At 37.1% G+C, this 16,682-nt stretch overlaps 2 protein-coding genes across 3 annotated transcripts; one reads left to right on the top strand and one right to left on the bottom strand.

Moving 5' to 3' along the window:
* The first annotated feature begins 41 nt into the window (after positions 1–41).
* Positions 42–8,504, top strand: LOC141902703 (transmembrane protein 116-like). Of its 2 annotated transcripts, XM_074790544.1 has the most exons (13): positions 42–214; positions 1,764–1,807; positions 1,923–1,986; positions 2,350–2,484; positions 3,113–3,255; positions 3,861–3,977; positions 4,088–4,111; positions 4,858–4,897; positions 5,009–5,095; positions 5,813–5,864; positions 6,094–6,186; positions 6,305–6,378; positions 6,685–8,504. In XM_074790544.1, exons 1-13 carry the CDS (start codon positions 128–130, stop codon positions 6,829–6,831), a joined length of 1,107 nt encoding a protein of 368 aa, XP_074646645.1. In that variant the 5' UTR covers positions 42–127; the 3' UTR covers positions 6,832–8,504. The 2 variants fall into 2 exon arrangements, with proteins under 2 accessions (XP_074646645.1, XP_074646646.1); XM_074790545.1 differs by lacking the exon at positions 4,088–4,111.
* A 219-nt stretch (positions 8,505–8,723) lies between these two features.
* On the bottom strand, positions 8,724–15,319 carry LOC141902041 (kelch domain-containing protein 10-like). The gene is made up of 9 exons (XM_074789680.1): positions 15,179–15,319; positions 13,699–13,838; positions 13,283–13,367; positions 12,295–12,449; positions 11,655–11,815; positions 11,109–11,193; positions 10,915–11,029; positions 10,392–10,528; positions 8,724–9,833 (listed from the first exon to the last, which is right to left on the bottom strand). Exons 1-9 carry the CDS (start codon positions 15,246–15,248, stop codon positions 9,627–9,629), a joined length of 1,155 nt encoding a protein of 384 aa, XP_074645781.1. The 5' UTR covers positions 15,249–15,319; the 3' UTR covers positions 8,724–9,626.
* Positions 15,320–16,682: the final 1,363 nt, after the last annotated feature.

The raw sequence follows: 16,682 nt of genomic DNA, 5'->3' as shown, positions 1-16,682 counted from the left end.
GGACACAGTAATGACAGATCGCTTGTGATCACATGATTAAACATGTTCAGCTGGTAGTGACTAGACTCGCATAGACTGATAGAGAGAGAATACATCCTCTCTTCTTCTACTTCTAGATTCAGTCAGTATGAGCAAAAAATTCTTACCTTTGATAACCACCAATGTCAGTTTCGTCAATGTATCAAATGTAAGCTGGGTTTTAAATGACCAGGAGGTAAGTTGAAGATTAAAGGCTAGAAATCATGAATTGAATTCTCACACAGCAAATCCTTACAGTTACTTAATCTCTTATATAATGGTAGTTAGTTACCTATAGTAATCGTTGGTGGAAAGCTTTTTATAATCGGATGGGCTTATACCAATGTGTATATATGTGGTTTGTGAAAATATCGGATCGTGAAACTAAACCACAGTCAGGTTACTACTGACTAGGATAGACTTATGATGTACTTACAATTCTTGTTCTATTGCTTATGTGGTTTGTGAAAATATCCGATTGTGAAACTAAATGGTCCACAGATACTGTTACCGGTAGCGGTACTGATTACTACTGGCGAGTGGCTGGTCCCTGGGGTGGGCCTGACACAGTTTTTGACCCCCAAAACCAGGGAGCCACAACTCACTAGATAATCCGATGAGCATATCACTCAAAAGTTTCTAACTTTCTTATTTGTGATGCATCACAAATACCAGGGTACCACCTCACCGGTTTGATATCTGATTTTGGACCCAGAGGCAAGAGATGCCTGCTAAGTATGGAATAGCTCTTGGAGTACCGGTAATCATTGAATGAGTTATCATTCCATGTTTACTCCGAGGTTAGCTTCAACTGGTGGACAAACACCACACTCTGGTAACAATGAAATTTTAATTACCGGATTTATTTCACCAAGCGATAATAAGAATTCATTATCAATCTATAGGGAAACCCTGTGTATTTGAGGAACGGATTCCCCAGATCATTTCTAGGAATTGCAATATTTGTTTATGTTATAAATATACGATTGATAAGATAAAGAACATATACTCAAGTGGATTTAGTGTTTTATCTGCGTTTAAACAGTGTGAATATTGGTTGAAATAAGCCTTGTATATATGCTGAGATAGTCTGGAGGATGCACCAATAAAACATATGTACCTCACAATGTTCACTGTACATAGTACACTATATTTTATTATAGTACGATATATGTAAATACATCGTTGTATCGAAAATATGTATCTTATTTTCATAGACGGTATATCTTACAATTCAATCGGGGAATTTCAGGTCAACGGTGCGGGAAAATCAGGGAATTTTAGAGTCCCTGATCTGTAAGAACCCCGGGTACCGGTGTTTAACGAAGTCAGATGTCGTATTGCTTTCCTTAGATTGTATGAACATCGGACCTTATCACTGGTCTCCACTGAGAACTGTGTGAGAAACTTATATCTCTCATAAACTTATATCTTGCCCTGACTTAGTGAAATGGAGAAATTTAATTCATACTTATCACTTGTAAAACATGTTCGACAGTTATTATCTGTCTGCGCGTGGTGTTGCTAGACAGTTCAGGTTCATCAAAAGTCTGCATTATGTTCAACTTTAAGAATAGACACTATTTCAAGTGGCCTAAGATTTTCGTAATAAAAATCAATGTCTGGGTTCATGTGAAGTTCGTGGTCAATATCATTAATGTTTCTCATGCAGAATTGTATGCTTCATGATTGTGACAATGTTTAATGATTGTGACAATGTTTAATGATTGTGTTTGATTTTGTAGCTGAGCCTCATAAGTTATATAGACATTGGTTCAAGTTTACTCAGGTACAAGCATCTTATCTGCATTATATCTATATCGAATCTGATGTTGATTTGACTATTGTCATCCTCGGTTTATTTTCCGGATTCTCATGTAGAGCGTTCTGTTTATATATTTTAGTGTTATCGGTGCTGCATCCATTATTGTTAGTGTCATCGCTCGGAAAAAAGTATGCAAACCAGATGTAAGTGATTAACCCTATCAACATACCATCGATGAAATAGGGTTTGCAGCAAGTCTGAAAAAGTCTGACTAAAATGTGCTTACTTTTGAAAAAAATCTAGGAAAGGCCCTGATTAGTGCTTTACACTTTTCAAGTAAAAATCCTATAGTGCTGGAAAGTACTTACTTTTTAGACTAATATGTCATTGCAGGAAATTTCTAAAAACAAATTTCATTACTGTCTATGTGCAAATTCTGCTGGGATTATTATTGAGACATTGAAAAATGTCAGGGACTCGTGTTTGCATTTAGGAAAATGTCCTGAAAAGTGTAGACCTTTCTCTAATCCTCTCATAATTCATTGTTTTTGTTTTGTTTATTGTAGGTGATTCCAATATTCCACCTGTCGCTCGCCGATCTTCTCGCTTCGCTCTCATTGTTCATAGACTGCATACTGTTTCAATTCAGTTTGAAGCCAGGAGTTTGGCAAATATGTAACATTGTTTCCGCATTCACTATGGTACGTTATTAATGACTACGTGTAATTAATCATTTTCATCACAGAACGACAATTTACGACCTGACATTGTGAAAACTATGCGTATGTTTCATGTTTAATGTGCCAGGTTGACCCGCAGGCACAAACTATAATGAGTGATTATATGAAAATAAAATCGAGTTAATTGATAGCTGAAATGAGATTGATTAATACCAAAAAACTCTAAAAAATACGAACCATACTTTTTTGGAAAACTAGAATAGGCCCCCCTCCCCCAATGATAAGCGTTTCCTTTTTGGGTAAAATCCTGAAAAATCCTTTGGGTAAAAGTGCTGAAAAGTATTTGTAGTTTTTGGACTGGATCTCATCAACGGAAATTCTACTAACAAATTTCTGCAGTCTGATTTATGATCGTCCATATTGCCTGCCTGGCTATGCATTAAACCATTTGTCATTACATTTGTCATTTGATGAAGAATTCATGGCATGGATAAGAAAAGAGAAATTTATTCAGTTGATCAGCCCTAATTGATAAATGAGGCTCCTTTGAATCTGTTGTGGGAATGTCTGATGATTTGTTAAACAACTACTGCCTTACTGTTAGATAATTGAAGTAAATCATGAAGATGTGGTGGTTATGATTTTTCAGGCGTGTTACGTGATTACATTTAGTTTGACATTAACGTATGCGATAGAAGTTTACCTACGAATGCACACGCGTACTCGCGGTTACAGATATCGACCATCGAAATGTTTGCCCGTATTCAGATATTTATTGTACATCTTGTCTTGGTGAGTAGAGTTTACTTAACCCTTTCAGTGCTGACTAATTAATACCCTATAATGCTGGAGAAAATTTGAAAATTCTAAAAAATTCCACCCTAGTGTGTTGAACAATGGGAATACCACTATAGTGCGTCTACACCGCAGTGCGGTGTATCGTTAGTTACTAGTATTTCACTATGTTTGAAACTTTCTGCCATTTTTCAATAGAGATAATTACAAATTACTAATCAAATCAATACACTGCAGTGCGGTGTACTAGCAAAATCCATCATTAATTTATACACCGCACTGCGGTTTAGACGCACTGAAAGGGTTAATCACGGTGAATATTTCCCTGCAAATCAGTCAAAAGTCAGAGAATTTTCTTTAAAAAAATTTCAGCACTGTTTTTTTTTGCTGGGAAATCGTCATTTTCTGATGTTACAGTCTCATGGTTTGAAGTCGGCCTTGGATTCTCGGCCCCTGAGAGTTGGGAGTTGAAATTTGCATTTAAGAATTGAAAGTCAACTCATTTTACTCAACTCTTCTCAACGACTGTGGCATCGGATCGATAATCAAATAGGTGCAGTTGATATTTCGAAATAATTTATTAATTTATTCTCTAATTGCAGGTTTATTCCTATCGCTCTGTCCGTTATGATGAGCGTATTATTTTATTTGGAAACGAAGAAAGAAGAGCAAGAGCCTAGAATGCGTCGTATAATACCGCCCGGACACGACTGTTCATCGTAAGTGTTTATTCTCAAATCATCGAATCAAATCATCGGTTCCTCAATTTTCTCACTCTTTGCGTTACAATCATACGAAAACTTGTTGAAATTTCATCGTTCATCGCTAGGAGTATTTACGACAAGGGACTCAGGTAGATATACTAAATAATACATCGAGAATGCATGTATTACTCAAGACTGAATTTATAAATCAGCATCCAGATTCCATAGTCAAGACCACCAGTCCATAAGTAGTCTTAAATCTTAAGACCGGTCTTGGCTATAGAGCTGAGAATGTCTTAGACTGATCTTAGGTCTAAGCTATGAAACCAGTGCGGCAAGTTTTTCAAGAATTTCATTATCAAATCCAGACCATCTCGGTGCCAGGGCCTCACTCAATATGGCCAAGATTTTCAGTTCCCGAAATACGTATGAAGACCCAGCTTCCTAGAGCTGAGTTTGACTTTTTGAGTTATAGTTAGTTCGTTTCCAAATATTTTGACTTTAGAATCAAATCTTAACTCAAAATTTGGATCTAGGTTTTGAACTTCAAACTCCACTAGCATTTGAGGAGGAGAGAATCCCACAATGATAATAAAAAGTCCGAAAATGAAACTTCGAGATAGTAGTTTATTTCAACGTTTCGACTATGTCCTAATAGTCATCTTCAGGAATAAAAGAAGATGACTATTAGGATATAGTCGAAACGTTGAAATAAACTACTATCTCGAAGTTTCATTTTCGGACTTTTTATTATCATTGTGGGATTCTCTCCTCGTCGCATCAACACGGATATAGTGTTCTACCAATCGTGATCCACTAGCATTTACAGCTCAATCCACAAATCAACAAATATGACTAATATAGATATTAACGAAACTATGCCTATTTTGAGCAGGTGTTTACCAGTTTTCCACTACAACGAGGACATCTGTTTGGTAAGTACGACTCCGTTTATTAGAATTATTCATATATTTCTGAATTTACTGAAAAAATGTATGAAGAGCCTTATTCATTTTCATGAAAATCTGAATTGTTTTCTATTTCAGCACTCGTGGGGTGAACTGCCTACATTGCACGTCGTAGCTAAATATCTCTTCCTAATACCCCTCATTCTTATCATGGTCACAAACGCTGTAAGTATATTGTATGTAATACCGGTAAATCATACTATCATAAATTGCTATTTTTAATCAAACAATTCATTTTACTTCCTGATCAAACACGACTCGGTCTGATCTTTATTTAGACAAGCAATATTCATTAATTCAGATAAGTGCCACAGCACTTTCGCATTCGCTGGAATTTATTGGAGCTACAACTTTCATTGTTAGATCAATTTGTTGACGAATACTGACATAATTCCTGACTGTATATAAAGCATGGGTTCACTGGGATCTGACAGTGGATCCAGGGGATGTCCGTGGGGGTCCGGACACCCCCCTAAAATGTTGAGGTCGTTTAGAATTCCATCCTCTAATATTCCGGACCGATTATATTCTGAGGAAAGATATGAATTAAGGTTGAAAAACTGAAGAACTACCAAAATTTTGTTGTGGCAATAATTAACTGTTTTACTGATTCTAGAAAGTCTAAAAAAATCATTCTATATGTGAACAAGAAAATTGTGACGAAGCTTAGAAAAAGGCCTTAGATTTCAAAAAGTGGACAACCATCTTGAACCTGGTTCTGCTCCTGCTTGAACCCACAACCTCTCAGCCATAACAGCCTTGAACACAAACAATACACAAATTATCATTTAGTAATTAATTCTTTGGTATCAAACTAAATTTTTACGAAAGTAATTTTCTAATGACAACTACGCTATAACTATTACTGCTTTCTTCGTTTAGGTGCTATATTTATGTACATACAAGAAACACGCGCAGTTACAGGATAGCAGAGGTTTGTTCGCCATTTTCTTGGATTTTCATTTCATTCGCATTTCAGGAGAAAGCTCTGTTATGAACTGCGAACATCCTTTTGTGGATATTATATATACAGCCTATATGGCTCTGTTCAGGCATCGTATGTACTTAACACATTTGAAATAACACTGATAGTTTCATTATTGATATAAAAAAGATATTCACGTTGAGAAAATTACATTAACAGTGTAATAATTTCTATGCAGGTGTGCTAGGATATACACATTCAATTGAAGGAGAAAGATTGCGCAATAAAGCCATACAATTTCAAGTTGTATTCTTCGTTTGTTGGTTTCCATGTAAGTATTTAAAAAAGAAAAAACAGCGTCAATCTCGATACTTTCCTTTTAGTGAACTAGATCCCTATTTCAATGCTGCTAGGTACTCTATCTATGTACGTATGTGATTTCTTTTCAGCGCTTCTCTTGGGATTTTTCTCGCTAAGCAAATCTTTCAACATGAGATATTACTACCCTCTTTTTATCATTCAGGTGAGAATTCGGTTTATTTCTGTTCTGTTCGATAATGAGAGAGATGAATAAAAACCAACAGTAGATTAGTAGAAACAGTAGTTTTTGTTCCTCTGAAGATGAGGTACAGTATTTTTGTTCCTCTGAAGATGAGGTTTAGTTTTAACCTCGAAACTGTAAGGAAATAAACTGTTTCTACAAATCTACGGGTTTTTATTCGTTTACTATACTGAGATTTATATCAGTTCACTACAGAAATGAGAGAGATACTAAGAGTTGGTTTGTGTCTGTATGGTAATTTTAATTTTATTAATCGTTAAATTACAGGCATTGACAGCTCCATTACAAGGATTTGTAAACTGTATTATCTATGGTTGGTATCGACAGAGTTTTACTAATGCTTTAAGAGCTGATGATGCGAATGAAAGGACTCATTTGATGAACGGAAGTCAAAGTGGAACATTCGGTTTATAAGACAGCAGCAGCAGCAGCAGCAGCAGCGGCGGTCTGCTTCATGCGCGAGGATTCTCAAAGCATCTCTCTATGCTCCACAACTGACTTCAAAGCAGTTTCTTCTCGTCTGATGGGCATTAATTTTATGAAAGGGTACTTAAAATACGCAGATAAGATTCTGTTTGCACCCTTCCTCCCTCGGCAGGGATTCTGTAGCGGCACAAAACCCCTGGGGCCGGTTTTATAGACTGGTATTAACTTTAACCTGGAGGCTAACTTAATTCATTTTCAATTGAGTTAACCCCCAGGTTAAAGATGATACCAGTCTATAAAACCAGGCCCTGATTAGTACAAGTTCACAGTTGCATGTGCAGCTAAGTCGCATGAAAACTAGCAACACCAATCAGATTGCCTGTTATTTATAATCACCGAGGCTAAGTTGCAGATAGGAATAACCCGGGCTAGAATAAAATCTGACTTCTGATTAGGCAGAGTTTCATGCCATGGCAGAGTCTCACCATAACATCAGTTTCAAGTTCCTGCCGAGGGAGGGAGGTTTGCACAGAATTCCATGGTTATACTCTATGATTAACCAATTGAAAATTAAATGATTTGACTTGTAGAATGTTAGTACAGTTTAGTGGAACTGGTTTCTGTTTTTTAACTAACGCAAGTTTTGCTTCAAGATGAGATGACAGCAAAAAACTAAACAAAGTCTGTTTTTAATAATTGCTTGTAAATAATTGCGTTGTTTATTTGTTTTTATTTATACAAAAATACCGCGTTTAAGCTGTGATATAAAACCAATTCTACGAAATCTGAGAAATGTATTAAATTCATTCAACTGGATTGAATGTGGATATTTTATGTGTTAAAATACGGTGAGAAGAATTTCATAGATTCCGTAATGATTGAGATTTTATGATGACGTTGTTATCGTTATGATGTAACTTGAAGATTGATGAGGGTTAATGTTTTAAAGAGGCATTCATTGGGTATTAATATGCATCTATATGGGGTTACAATGCTTTACGCACACAGGGATCGGCATGGATTTAGAGAGGGTTGTTAACATGACTGGTGCACTGACTTGATATATTCTCAGTTTAGAGTTGATAAGTGAAAACCCACAGTAGATATTTAAAAGTTTATTCGCTGGCAGTTTTGAGTTAACTACTAAACCCTTATATCAGAGAACTTGGTTTCTCTAGTCATGGGGTTTAGTTGTAACTAACTGTGGGTTTTCACTTATTAGAGGGTCCTTGCCCTCCTTAAATTATCAAGTTGCCCTTTGCCTGAAAAATCTGAAAGTGCCTTCTCACGACTGATCATTTTCTCATCAGGCTTATATTATTTTGAGTGGGCTCAAGGGAAATTGAAAAACCGCAATGGACCCTGACATGCCTCTGGCTGCATCTACTTTTGTACAAGATTTTGCCATTTTTTCCCTGAAATCCCTTTTCATGCCATCTAGAATGGGGCACAACACTTTAAATCACTTACATTTGTAGGGGTTTGTATTTTGCGAAGACCCCTTTGAATTGCCACTAATTCTTAACCAAGTATATCTTCACTGTAAACTTATTAGTTAGTGACACAATTTGATATTTCATCCCTTCTCGATATTTATGATATTATTTCTACATGGCCGGTGTCATTTTCATTGTATCACCTATTCTAGAATATTTTCGATAATAAACATGAGAAAATCTTATTCACTTCTTTCCATCGATCACTTCAGTGAACTCAACTGCTCCTCGAGTGGAATATCAAACCAGTCTGAAAGTCTTGACTCGACAAGCGAAATGAAGCTATCAGCCTAAAGAACTAACTAACTATTAATTGAATTATATGACGAATAGTTTATAAAATTTTATTGACACTATGTACAAAGATCGATGAACAAGCTGCATTTAATATCATCACATAGAAACACATTGCACAAAGTAAAACATATTAGTGCCATCGCTATTTATTTTAGTACAATAATCTCTCGAATACCACTATTAGAGATAGCAGTTCATTTCAAAATTTCGACTACAGTAAAAGAGCTTTAGTCCTATAATAACGCCACTGTTAGGACAATGAAAAATATGGCGTATTTTCACTGAATTAGAGTTAGATCGAGAAAGTTTGTTCTCTGAAAAATGTCTGCGTTAAGTGAGGTGGCATTAAAAAGGATGGTAGCGTTATAACTGACTTCAACTGTATATCCTAATAGTCATCTTCAGGAATACTTAGGCTTTAACAAAATATTTTCAGTCCATAAGTGACTTAGGTTTTAAGTTAGGAATTCCTGGAGATACCGAAGGAGCGGTGTGGGCAAGTGGTTAGAGTGTTCGACTCTAAGAAGCCAGGTCGTGAGTTCGAACACCTGTACATTACCATAGTGTCCTCCGGCAAGACACTTATCCTCATTGCCTCTAGTCTCTCTACCCAGGAGTACAGGTAAATGGGTATAGACGACTTCTGAGCACCTAGTAGCTGCTCCGATGTTACTTCTCTCCAGGGAGAGATAACTGGTTCATGAATAGAGTTATAGGCTGGGGATAATAATACCAAAATTGGAGCGCATTTGAACAGACTCTAGTTTAGTTACCTGCGCTATATAAATGACAATTATTATTATGAGATGACTATTAGGATATAGTTGAAATGTTGAAATAAACTACACTAGCTCAAGGAAACATTTCGGACTCGACATGCTTAGTGTGGGATTTTAAATTATCGTTACAACACAGAGGACTCCGAGTATTGGTTGATGATATTCTCTTGAATAACTGTGAAATTCTAGAGAATCGTCAATATTTATACAGCTAGCACACTCTTGACACTAAATCCTCGGGAATTCCGATTTCGAGTAGAACGTCTCGTCCCAGCAACGCAAAGTCTTCCACTAACGACGTAAATCGTATCCAACATTGTTCTTTCAAGGTCGGCGGATGCAGCCAAATCCGATAAATATCCGCATTTCTTTCGGTGTCTATCACATTAACACCTCCGAATATATACATGCAACCATCCTGAAACATACATTCATCAAATACAAATTTCAGATGATCTTCACTACCGGTAATAAACATATCGGGGTTCTTACAAATCATGAAATTCTGACTGACTCCTTTCTTTTAAGTCAGGCAATTTGCATTTTGGTGTCTTGTTGTTCTTGCTGGTGACAAGTGGCACAAGGAATATCTTCATATACCCACTGAAGATATCATATAATTCAATCGGGGATATTTTGGTCAAGGGTCAGGTAAAAATTGGGGAATTAGACTTTTTGGTGTCTCGTCGTTTTTGTTCGAGACACAAGGAACCTCTTGATAGGAAACAGCCCAACCCGGGTCAGGATATCTTATAATTTCATGTAATCAGGACAATGTTGGTCAAGGGTCAGGGAAAATATCGGGAAATCTCACTGAGGATATCATATAATTTCCCGTAATCAGAAAAATTTGGTCAAGATATGGGGAAATCTCTTGACTAAAATCTTGAAAAATGAACAAACAGCATAATTACATGATTTCTTCTTCGATTGATTTCGACAGTCACTTTACGAGAAACGATTATTGGATACTTACAACTGTAACATCGGCCGAATGGAAATAAACTGGGTTCGGTAATTGAGAGAATTTCGACCACTGATATGTCGTCAGATTCATCTTCCATAGATCATTGAATGGTTCAGCACCGTTATATCCACCACAGATAAACACATCTATAATAAACAGACACCGATACAAAACGTCGTCCCCTCCCTCCCCATTAGCCGCATTCGTAATTCAGAACGGTCTCAATTTGTTCCAATTTAGAACAGAACAAGTTTTCATCCTAGCAAATAAAAGTCCATTCCATTCTAGAATGGACAAAAACACTGATTCAGGTTCTTTCTAGATAATATAATCGACCATTTTTCTGTGTATGAACAGAAACATAGTTCTTATTGCTTGTCAACCACAATCACAGTGTTGTGTCTAACTTGACCAGTGACAATGTGTATAGTCTAATTTGAACAAACTGTGAGTGGATAGTGTGAACACGGCTGATTTCCAATATTTTTTTCGGACGGTGAGAATTTGTCAGTGACTCGCGATTAATGCTTACTGTTTTTATATCTGACGCAACTGTGACATCGTCTAGGTTTAGGGAATCCGATTGATCCAGCCGGCTGACACGTGTGCTTCTCCCAAACATTCTCTTTTATATTAAAAACATCAAGCTACAAGTATACATTAATTATAAATATCAGTAGTGTTTGAGTTTTCATCGCTTTCAGTCTCGACGTTCATCATTGCTACCTCTTCAAATCCGTAAGTAGCGTAAGCTCTTCCACCGCCAAAAATAAAAACCTTTTCACCATCTGTGACAGCTTCATGCCGATACCTAGTTTAGAAGAGAATATTTTGAAATTTAATTCAATTGCAATATCTGCCTCCCAGGATCAATAGCGCCCATATCCAATTTCATTCAAGGACTTTGTAGGACTTTTTGTAGGACGATTCAAGAATAGTTCATAAAATTTCCAATTTACATTCTGTCCATCCACAAACAAAGTATTGAATAATCAAGATCGCCAAAACACTTGGTAAAGGATCGAAGCATATCTTCCGCTTAAGCTTGGCCAATAAGGTTTGAGCCGTAATATGAAGACCATATTTGGTCCTAGTCTCAATATATCTGAACAACCGGAAATTAATAAGCACTGAATACAGTAGTTGTTCTGTCTCCATAGCTAATTACAAATTGCGAAACTTCAATTGAAACATTGGAATGATTCAGCAACAAAGCAGGCCACTCTCTAGCAATGTGGTAACCTGTTTCACAGTTGACAGAATGATTCTTACCTTCCTTTTGGTCGTCTTCTATTATCGGGTGGTTTACGATCGTCTATCGGAATTCTTTCCCAGATGAACGTTTCCAGGTCAAGTTTATGTACGTCGTCGCTGTATTCAAATCCAGTCGTGCCACCGAACATATAGATATATTTACCAACCACCGTGAGACTCTGTAACGACAACATCAGAAAATAATCAAACACAATTGAAGTAAGGCCCTCAGCCTTGAAATCAATTCTATGAGCCTTTTTCACTGCTAAGAGAGAAGTGACATTTCAACTCAATTCTATGAGACATTTTCAAAACTCTTTTCGAAAATAGCTCGTAGAATTGAACCTGAACATTGCTGCTCTCTTAGTTTTGAAAATGGCTCATAGGAGTGAGTCTTATTAGTTTTTCTTCTTCACAATTGTGGGTTTCTCCTTCAATTAAATTATAAACGGTCACTCACTCTTTTTCAGAAAACCAACCATATAGATAAGTAAACGTTTGTTTTTTCGCCCGAAGCAAAGATTTTAGTTAGGCCTAAACAATAACTAATGCTTCAAAAATTGTGGTCCTGTCTTGATGTTAAATGAACAATCGAATAGGATTACCGGTAGTGTCGGCAAACCTAGATCCGAACGACGTAAAGCTAAAACAAACTTACATGTCCGTAAACCTCTCCAGGTAGAGTTCCGTTGCATTGTATGTTCACCCATTGTAAAGTACGTAAATTACAGGCGTAAAGTTGATTACTGCTCGAATATCCGAACGGAGTTCCTGTTCCGCCGTGAACCAGTAAATTGTTACCCAGTAACAATGCTGAATAAGAAACAAGCACCGCTATAATACATCAATATCTGGTTAGTACAGTCAATTGATTAATGGCGACAGATGAACTGCGCAATTTTTAGGGCCAATCCATCACTTGGGCCGAAACAAAAACTTCAGTTGTTTTTCGTGGGGTCATATTAATCCTTTTAGTGCCGACTAATGATACCCGGAAGCGCGCTTAAAAAATTCCAGGAGCTGTCATCTTTCAATGGAAATAAAAACTTTTTACTAATATCAATACACAGCGATGCGGTGTACTAGTCCATCACCGATCTATACATCGCACTGCAGTGTTGTAGCTGCACTGAAAGGGTTAAGAAATAAGCACCTGGGGCCGGTTCCATAGTCATGGCTTAGACTTCAGACAAATCTAAGACCATCTTAGTTCTACCTAATCTAACAGTTTAAGACCAGATTTAAGTTTTAAGACCACTTTTTTACTTAAGTCTCAACTTTGGAATCGGCCCCAGGGTCCAGTTGCACAGTTGTGACTTAAGTCCAAAAGTGGTCTTAAATGTTGAGACTGGTCTTAGATTGTTAGATTGGCTATAGAACAAAGTTGGTCTTGGACTGGTCTTAAGTCTAAGCCATGACTATGCAACCAGCCCCTGTACATGAATATCAAGAGCTACAGTCAATCTAATTCATAACTGTCGAATTGGGTGCAGAAATTCAGGTCACAATAGGCCTACCGGTATCTAGAACTAAAACTGTTTTTTCCAAGTTGTCGGGTAACCTAGTACATCACCTGTCCGGTATTCAGACTAGAATCAAACCTAGAATGTATTACCAATTATTTATGAAAACTCGAATGTAATTACCTGCATGTGAGGCTAATTCGACGGGCATCTCTCCTGATGTTTTCAGTTTCATCCATATTCTAGTCGTTAAATTGAACTTCCATAACTACGAAAAACCAAACCAATATCATATCACTTATTACAATGGGGGTCAGTTGCACATAAAATGGTTAAAGTTAATCAGCGGATAGTTAAGATAGAGACATCGCTTCAGATAGACCATCCTCACTTCCCAGGGTTTGAATTTCTTCTGCGCAAGCTCATTCAACAAACCGAGTTCCTTTATTGGTCTATTGCGCCAAAGAAATCTTGAGTGGTGCAAAAGACCAATAAAGGGTTTGCGGCCAAGGTTTGTGTTGGCCTGAGCTTCAGCGGGAGTCAATCAAACCCTGGCAAGCGAGGATGAGAAAACTATTGATTTTAAACATTAGACGTACTTCTCTGAATATAGGGTATATAGTAAACTCATCGTTTTCTCGACCCCAATAATGAGGATTATAACCTCCGATCGAATAAAGATTATTATTCGTGACGATTATTCTGTGACCGCTTCTGTCGTCGGGGTGCTGCAGAAACTCTGAAAATATTTACACAAATCAGAAATGAACGATCGTCTGGAGCTGGGAGACAAATGAATCGAACAGAAAGGCTAGCCAAAAAAGCGTAAAAAGTTGATTTTGGGATATTTAGCCGTAGTAAGCTATAGAGCAAAGTATTTACTTTTGCACTACTTGACCGTACCCTATATAATATAGTATAGGCCTACGCGTATGTATTTTATAGTTTAGATTTTTTGAATAAATAAATTTTCGATTTTAAAATTCTTTTAATTTGTCCTGTGCAGTTAGCTCAGTTGGTTGAGTGGAGGACTGGGAACCGAGAGGTCCCTAGTTGGAAACCACCTCTGGCGTTGGCTGTCGAGACACATACATGGACTAAGCTCTGCTAACTTAGTCAGGTTGTGAGCCATAACAACCTATAAAAAGGCCCTGGCCGTCTCTTAAGACCCACTAGGGTTACACTCTAAGTAATTGCAGTCAGGAGGTAAAAATCATATCATCGGGTTTAGGGTTAGTAGGATCTTGAGGAACCAGAGGGTAGTCTGAATACCAGTCGTTGTAGGGTTCCCCTACAACGAACCACCCAACAAACAACGGCTAGGTAAACTAAAAACTAGACTTCCCAGACTACTAAATTTAGACTACCCAGCAGAGGGTTGAGAGGGTTAATGTCTATTTATCAATTGATGAGACCTGTTTTTCTTGGATATTTTGCTTACTTTTTGGGGTACATACCTCATTTATGTCTTAACAGAATGCCAAAAGTCGCGGACAACAACTGAATATCCGATATATTTCCAGTTCTGTACCAATTAGATGGATTGGCAAAAAGACTCCTTAAGTCCAGTTGAATGAGAGAGAAAATCCTCCATTTTGTCAAATTTCTTGAATTTGAACATTGTTACCATGCCTACGCCACCCTGATTTAGTTGTGGAGACCCCACAAGAAAAATAACTTCATTTCGTAGGCATGGTGACAATGTAAAAATTCAAGAAATTTCACAAAATGGAGGATTTTCTCTCTCATTCAACTGGACTTAAGGAGTATTTTTGCCAATCCATCTAATTGGTACAGAACTGGAAATATATCGGATATTCAGTTGTTGTCCGCGATTTTTGGCATTCTGTTAAGACATAAATGAGGTATGTACCCCAAAAAGTAAGCAAAATATCCAAGAAAAACAGGTCTCATCAATTAATAAATAGACATTAGTAAAAAGTAGCTGGACTGACAGCACCAGACGTAGTCAGTAACCTGTCTGTGCCGTGGTTTAGTTTCACGATCGGATATTTATCGAAAAAGCTTACCACCAACGATTAGGTAACTAACTACACCAGACGTAGCCTCTCTACCTACCTGGATCATTTTGTTCATCTGCTTTAGCTGTGACCAACTCAAATGTGAAATATTTCACTTCATCTTCCATATTTAGGTAGTATTTCACCAGAAAACATCACATCAAATTCAAACTCCAATATTTACTAATGACAATCAGGGACATACAGGAATTGAGGATTGAAGTAGACGGGTTACCGGTGTTGTTGTAAAGCGCTCCGTTTAGACGGGTTGCCGGTATTCTTGTGCGGCGCGCTCGGTGAAGAACACACTCTACCATCTCTAGGGCCAACTGACGGACATTCCCGCCTGTCCGTCATTTAGAAATTAGACCTGTATTTAAACACAATTGTTGTTTGTTATAAAGCAAGGTCAAAATTGATTCTAAAATAGGCAAATACAGAGTCTAAAAACATTTAAAAAATAATTTTATTTCTCAAAGAAATTTCCGTTTGTGTAGTTCAGAATTACCTCGGAGTCGCACCCTCAGAACACTTTTTAAAAGTATATAACAAAAATATCGCATTACGCCAGAAATTCGGAACGAACCTCTGAGACCCCGGGCGATTAGTTTTATAATTCAATTCAACAAACAATTCAATAAATATTGTACTGCTTAAACCCTTTCGGGTCGAGATGCACAGAGTGATATTTACAAATAGTATTTACAAAACATAAACATTTTACATTAATATAACAAGAATAAAAGCAGTTTCGTGTTAATTATTATCAGAGTCTAGGATTTCAAAGCCTTTAGAGATGTATTCCCCAATAGGACCATCTTAGTTTCTTATCTGTGAGAAGTTTTTTGAATTTGGTCTGGTCCTCCCAATTTGGGGCATCTGGGTATATACAGCTCACTGCTCTGTTTATGTTATATCTTATTTCATTTAGTCGAGAGCATTCTATTATAAAATGAAACTCATCTTCAATGGCATTACAGTGTTGGCACAGTCTATTCTCTCTTGGTAAATTGGTATATCTTCCTCGCTCTATCAGAAGACGATGATTACTTATCCTAAATTTACAAATGTTGGTTCTAAACAGTTTTGGTAGTATAGGATCCATTAAGAATGGCGTCATGGTAAATTCAGGATTTAGATTTTTGTAGCAGTCTAGTTTTGGGGAATTTGATATCCATTTGTGCCAAAAAATTTTATATCTCTCTTGTAGTGTATGTTTAGCTCGGGTAAAAGATTTAGAATTAGATGGATTCTCTATCAGTTCTGAATGGTTAAGGATGCCAGCAAGTTTTGCGAGGAAGTTATACCAAGTAGAGTTCAACAAGATTGACTCTTGCATGGCGTGGTACACCAATCTGTCCTGATTCTGGTGCACAGCATGCCAGAATTTCAGGAGTCTCATACAAGCAGCTATATAGAGTGGGTATCTACCGAGTTCACCACAGCCACGTTTGTTGCTCGACGTGTTACATTAAGTACATATTTACAAAACGAGATAAATAGTTTCTGTAGGTGGTCATCTTTTTCAAATGCTAATTCAATGTTAAAGACATCAGTTTTTG

The sequence above is a fragment of the Tubulanus polymorphus genome, chromosome 3 (assembly GCF_964204645.1).
Source record: "Tubulanus polymorphus chromosome 3, tnTubPoly1.2, whole genome shotgun sequence".
Lineage (NCBI taxonomy): Eukaryota > Metazoa > Nemertea > Palaeonemertea > Tubulaniformes > Tubulanidae > Tubulanus > Tubulanus polymorphus.
Note: the sequence above shows the minus strand (reverse complement) of the source record. Positions and strands in the feature narration are given on the sequence as shown.

Coding starts and splice junctions, on each gene's coding strand:
- LOC141902703 (XM_074790544.1), top strand. CDS start 128: ATGAGCAAAAAATTCTTACCTTTGATAACCACCAATGTCAGTTTCGTC. Junction 4,112..4,857: donor ATTTACGACAAGGGACTCAG/GTAGATATACTA, acceptor TATTTTGAGCAG/GTGTTTACCAGTTTTCCACT. Junction 6,187..6,304: donor CTTCGTTTGTTGGTTTCCAT/GTAAGTATTTAA, acceptor ATTTCTTTTCAG/CGCTTCTCTTGGGATTTTTC.
- LOC141902041 (XM_074789680.1), bottom strand. CDS start 15,248: ATGGAAGATGAAGTGAAATATTTCACATTTGAGTTGGTCACAGCTAAA. Junction 11,030..11,108: donor CTACTTACGGATTTGAAGAG/GTAGCAATGATG, acceptor GTATACTTGTAG/CTTGATGTTTTTAATATAAA. Junction 10,529..10,914: donor TTGCGTCAGATATAAAAACA/GTAAGCATTAAT, acceptor TGTTTATTATAG/ATGTGTTTATCTGTGGTGGA.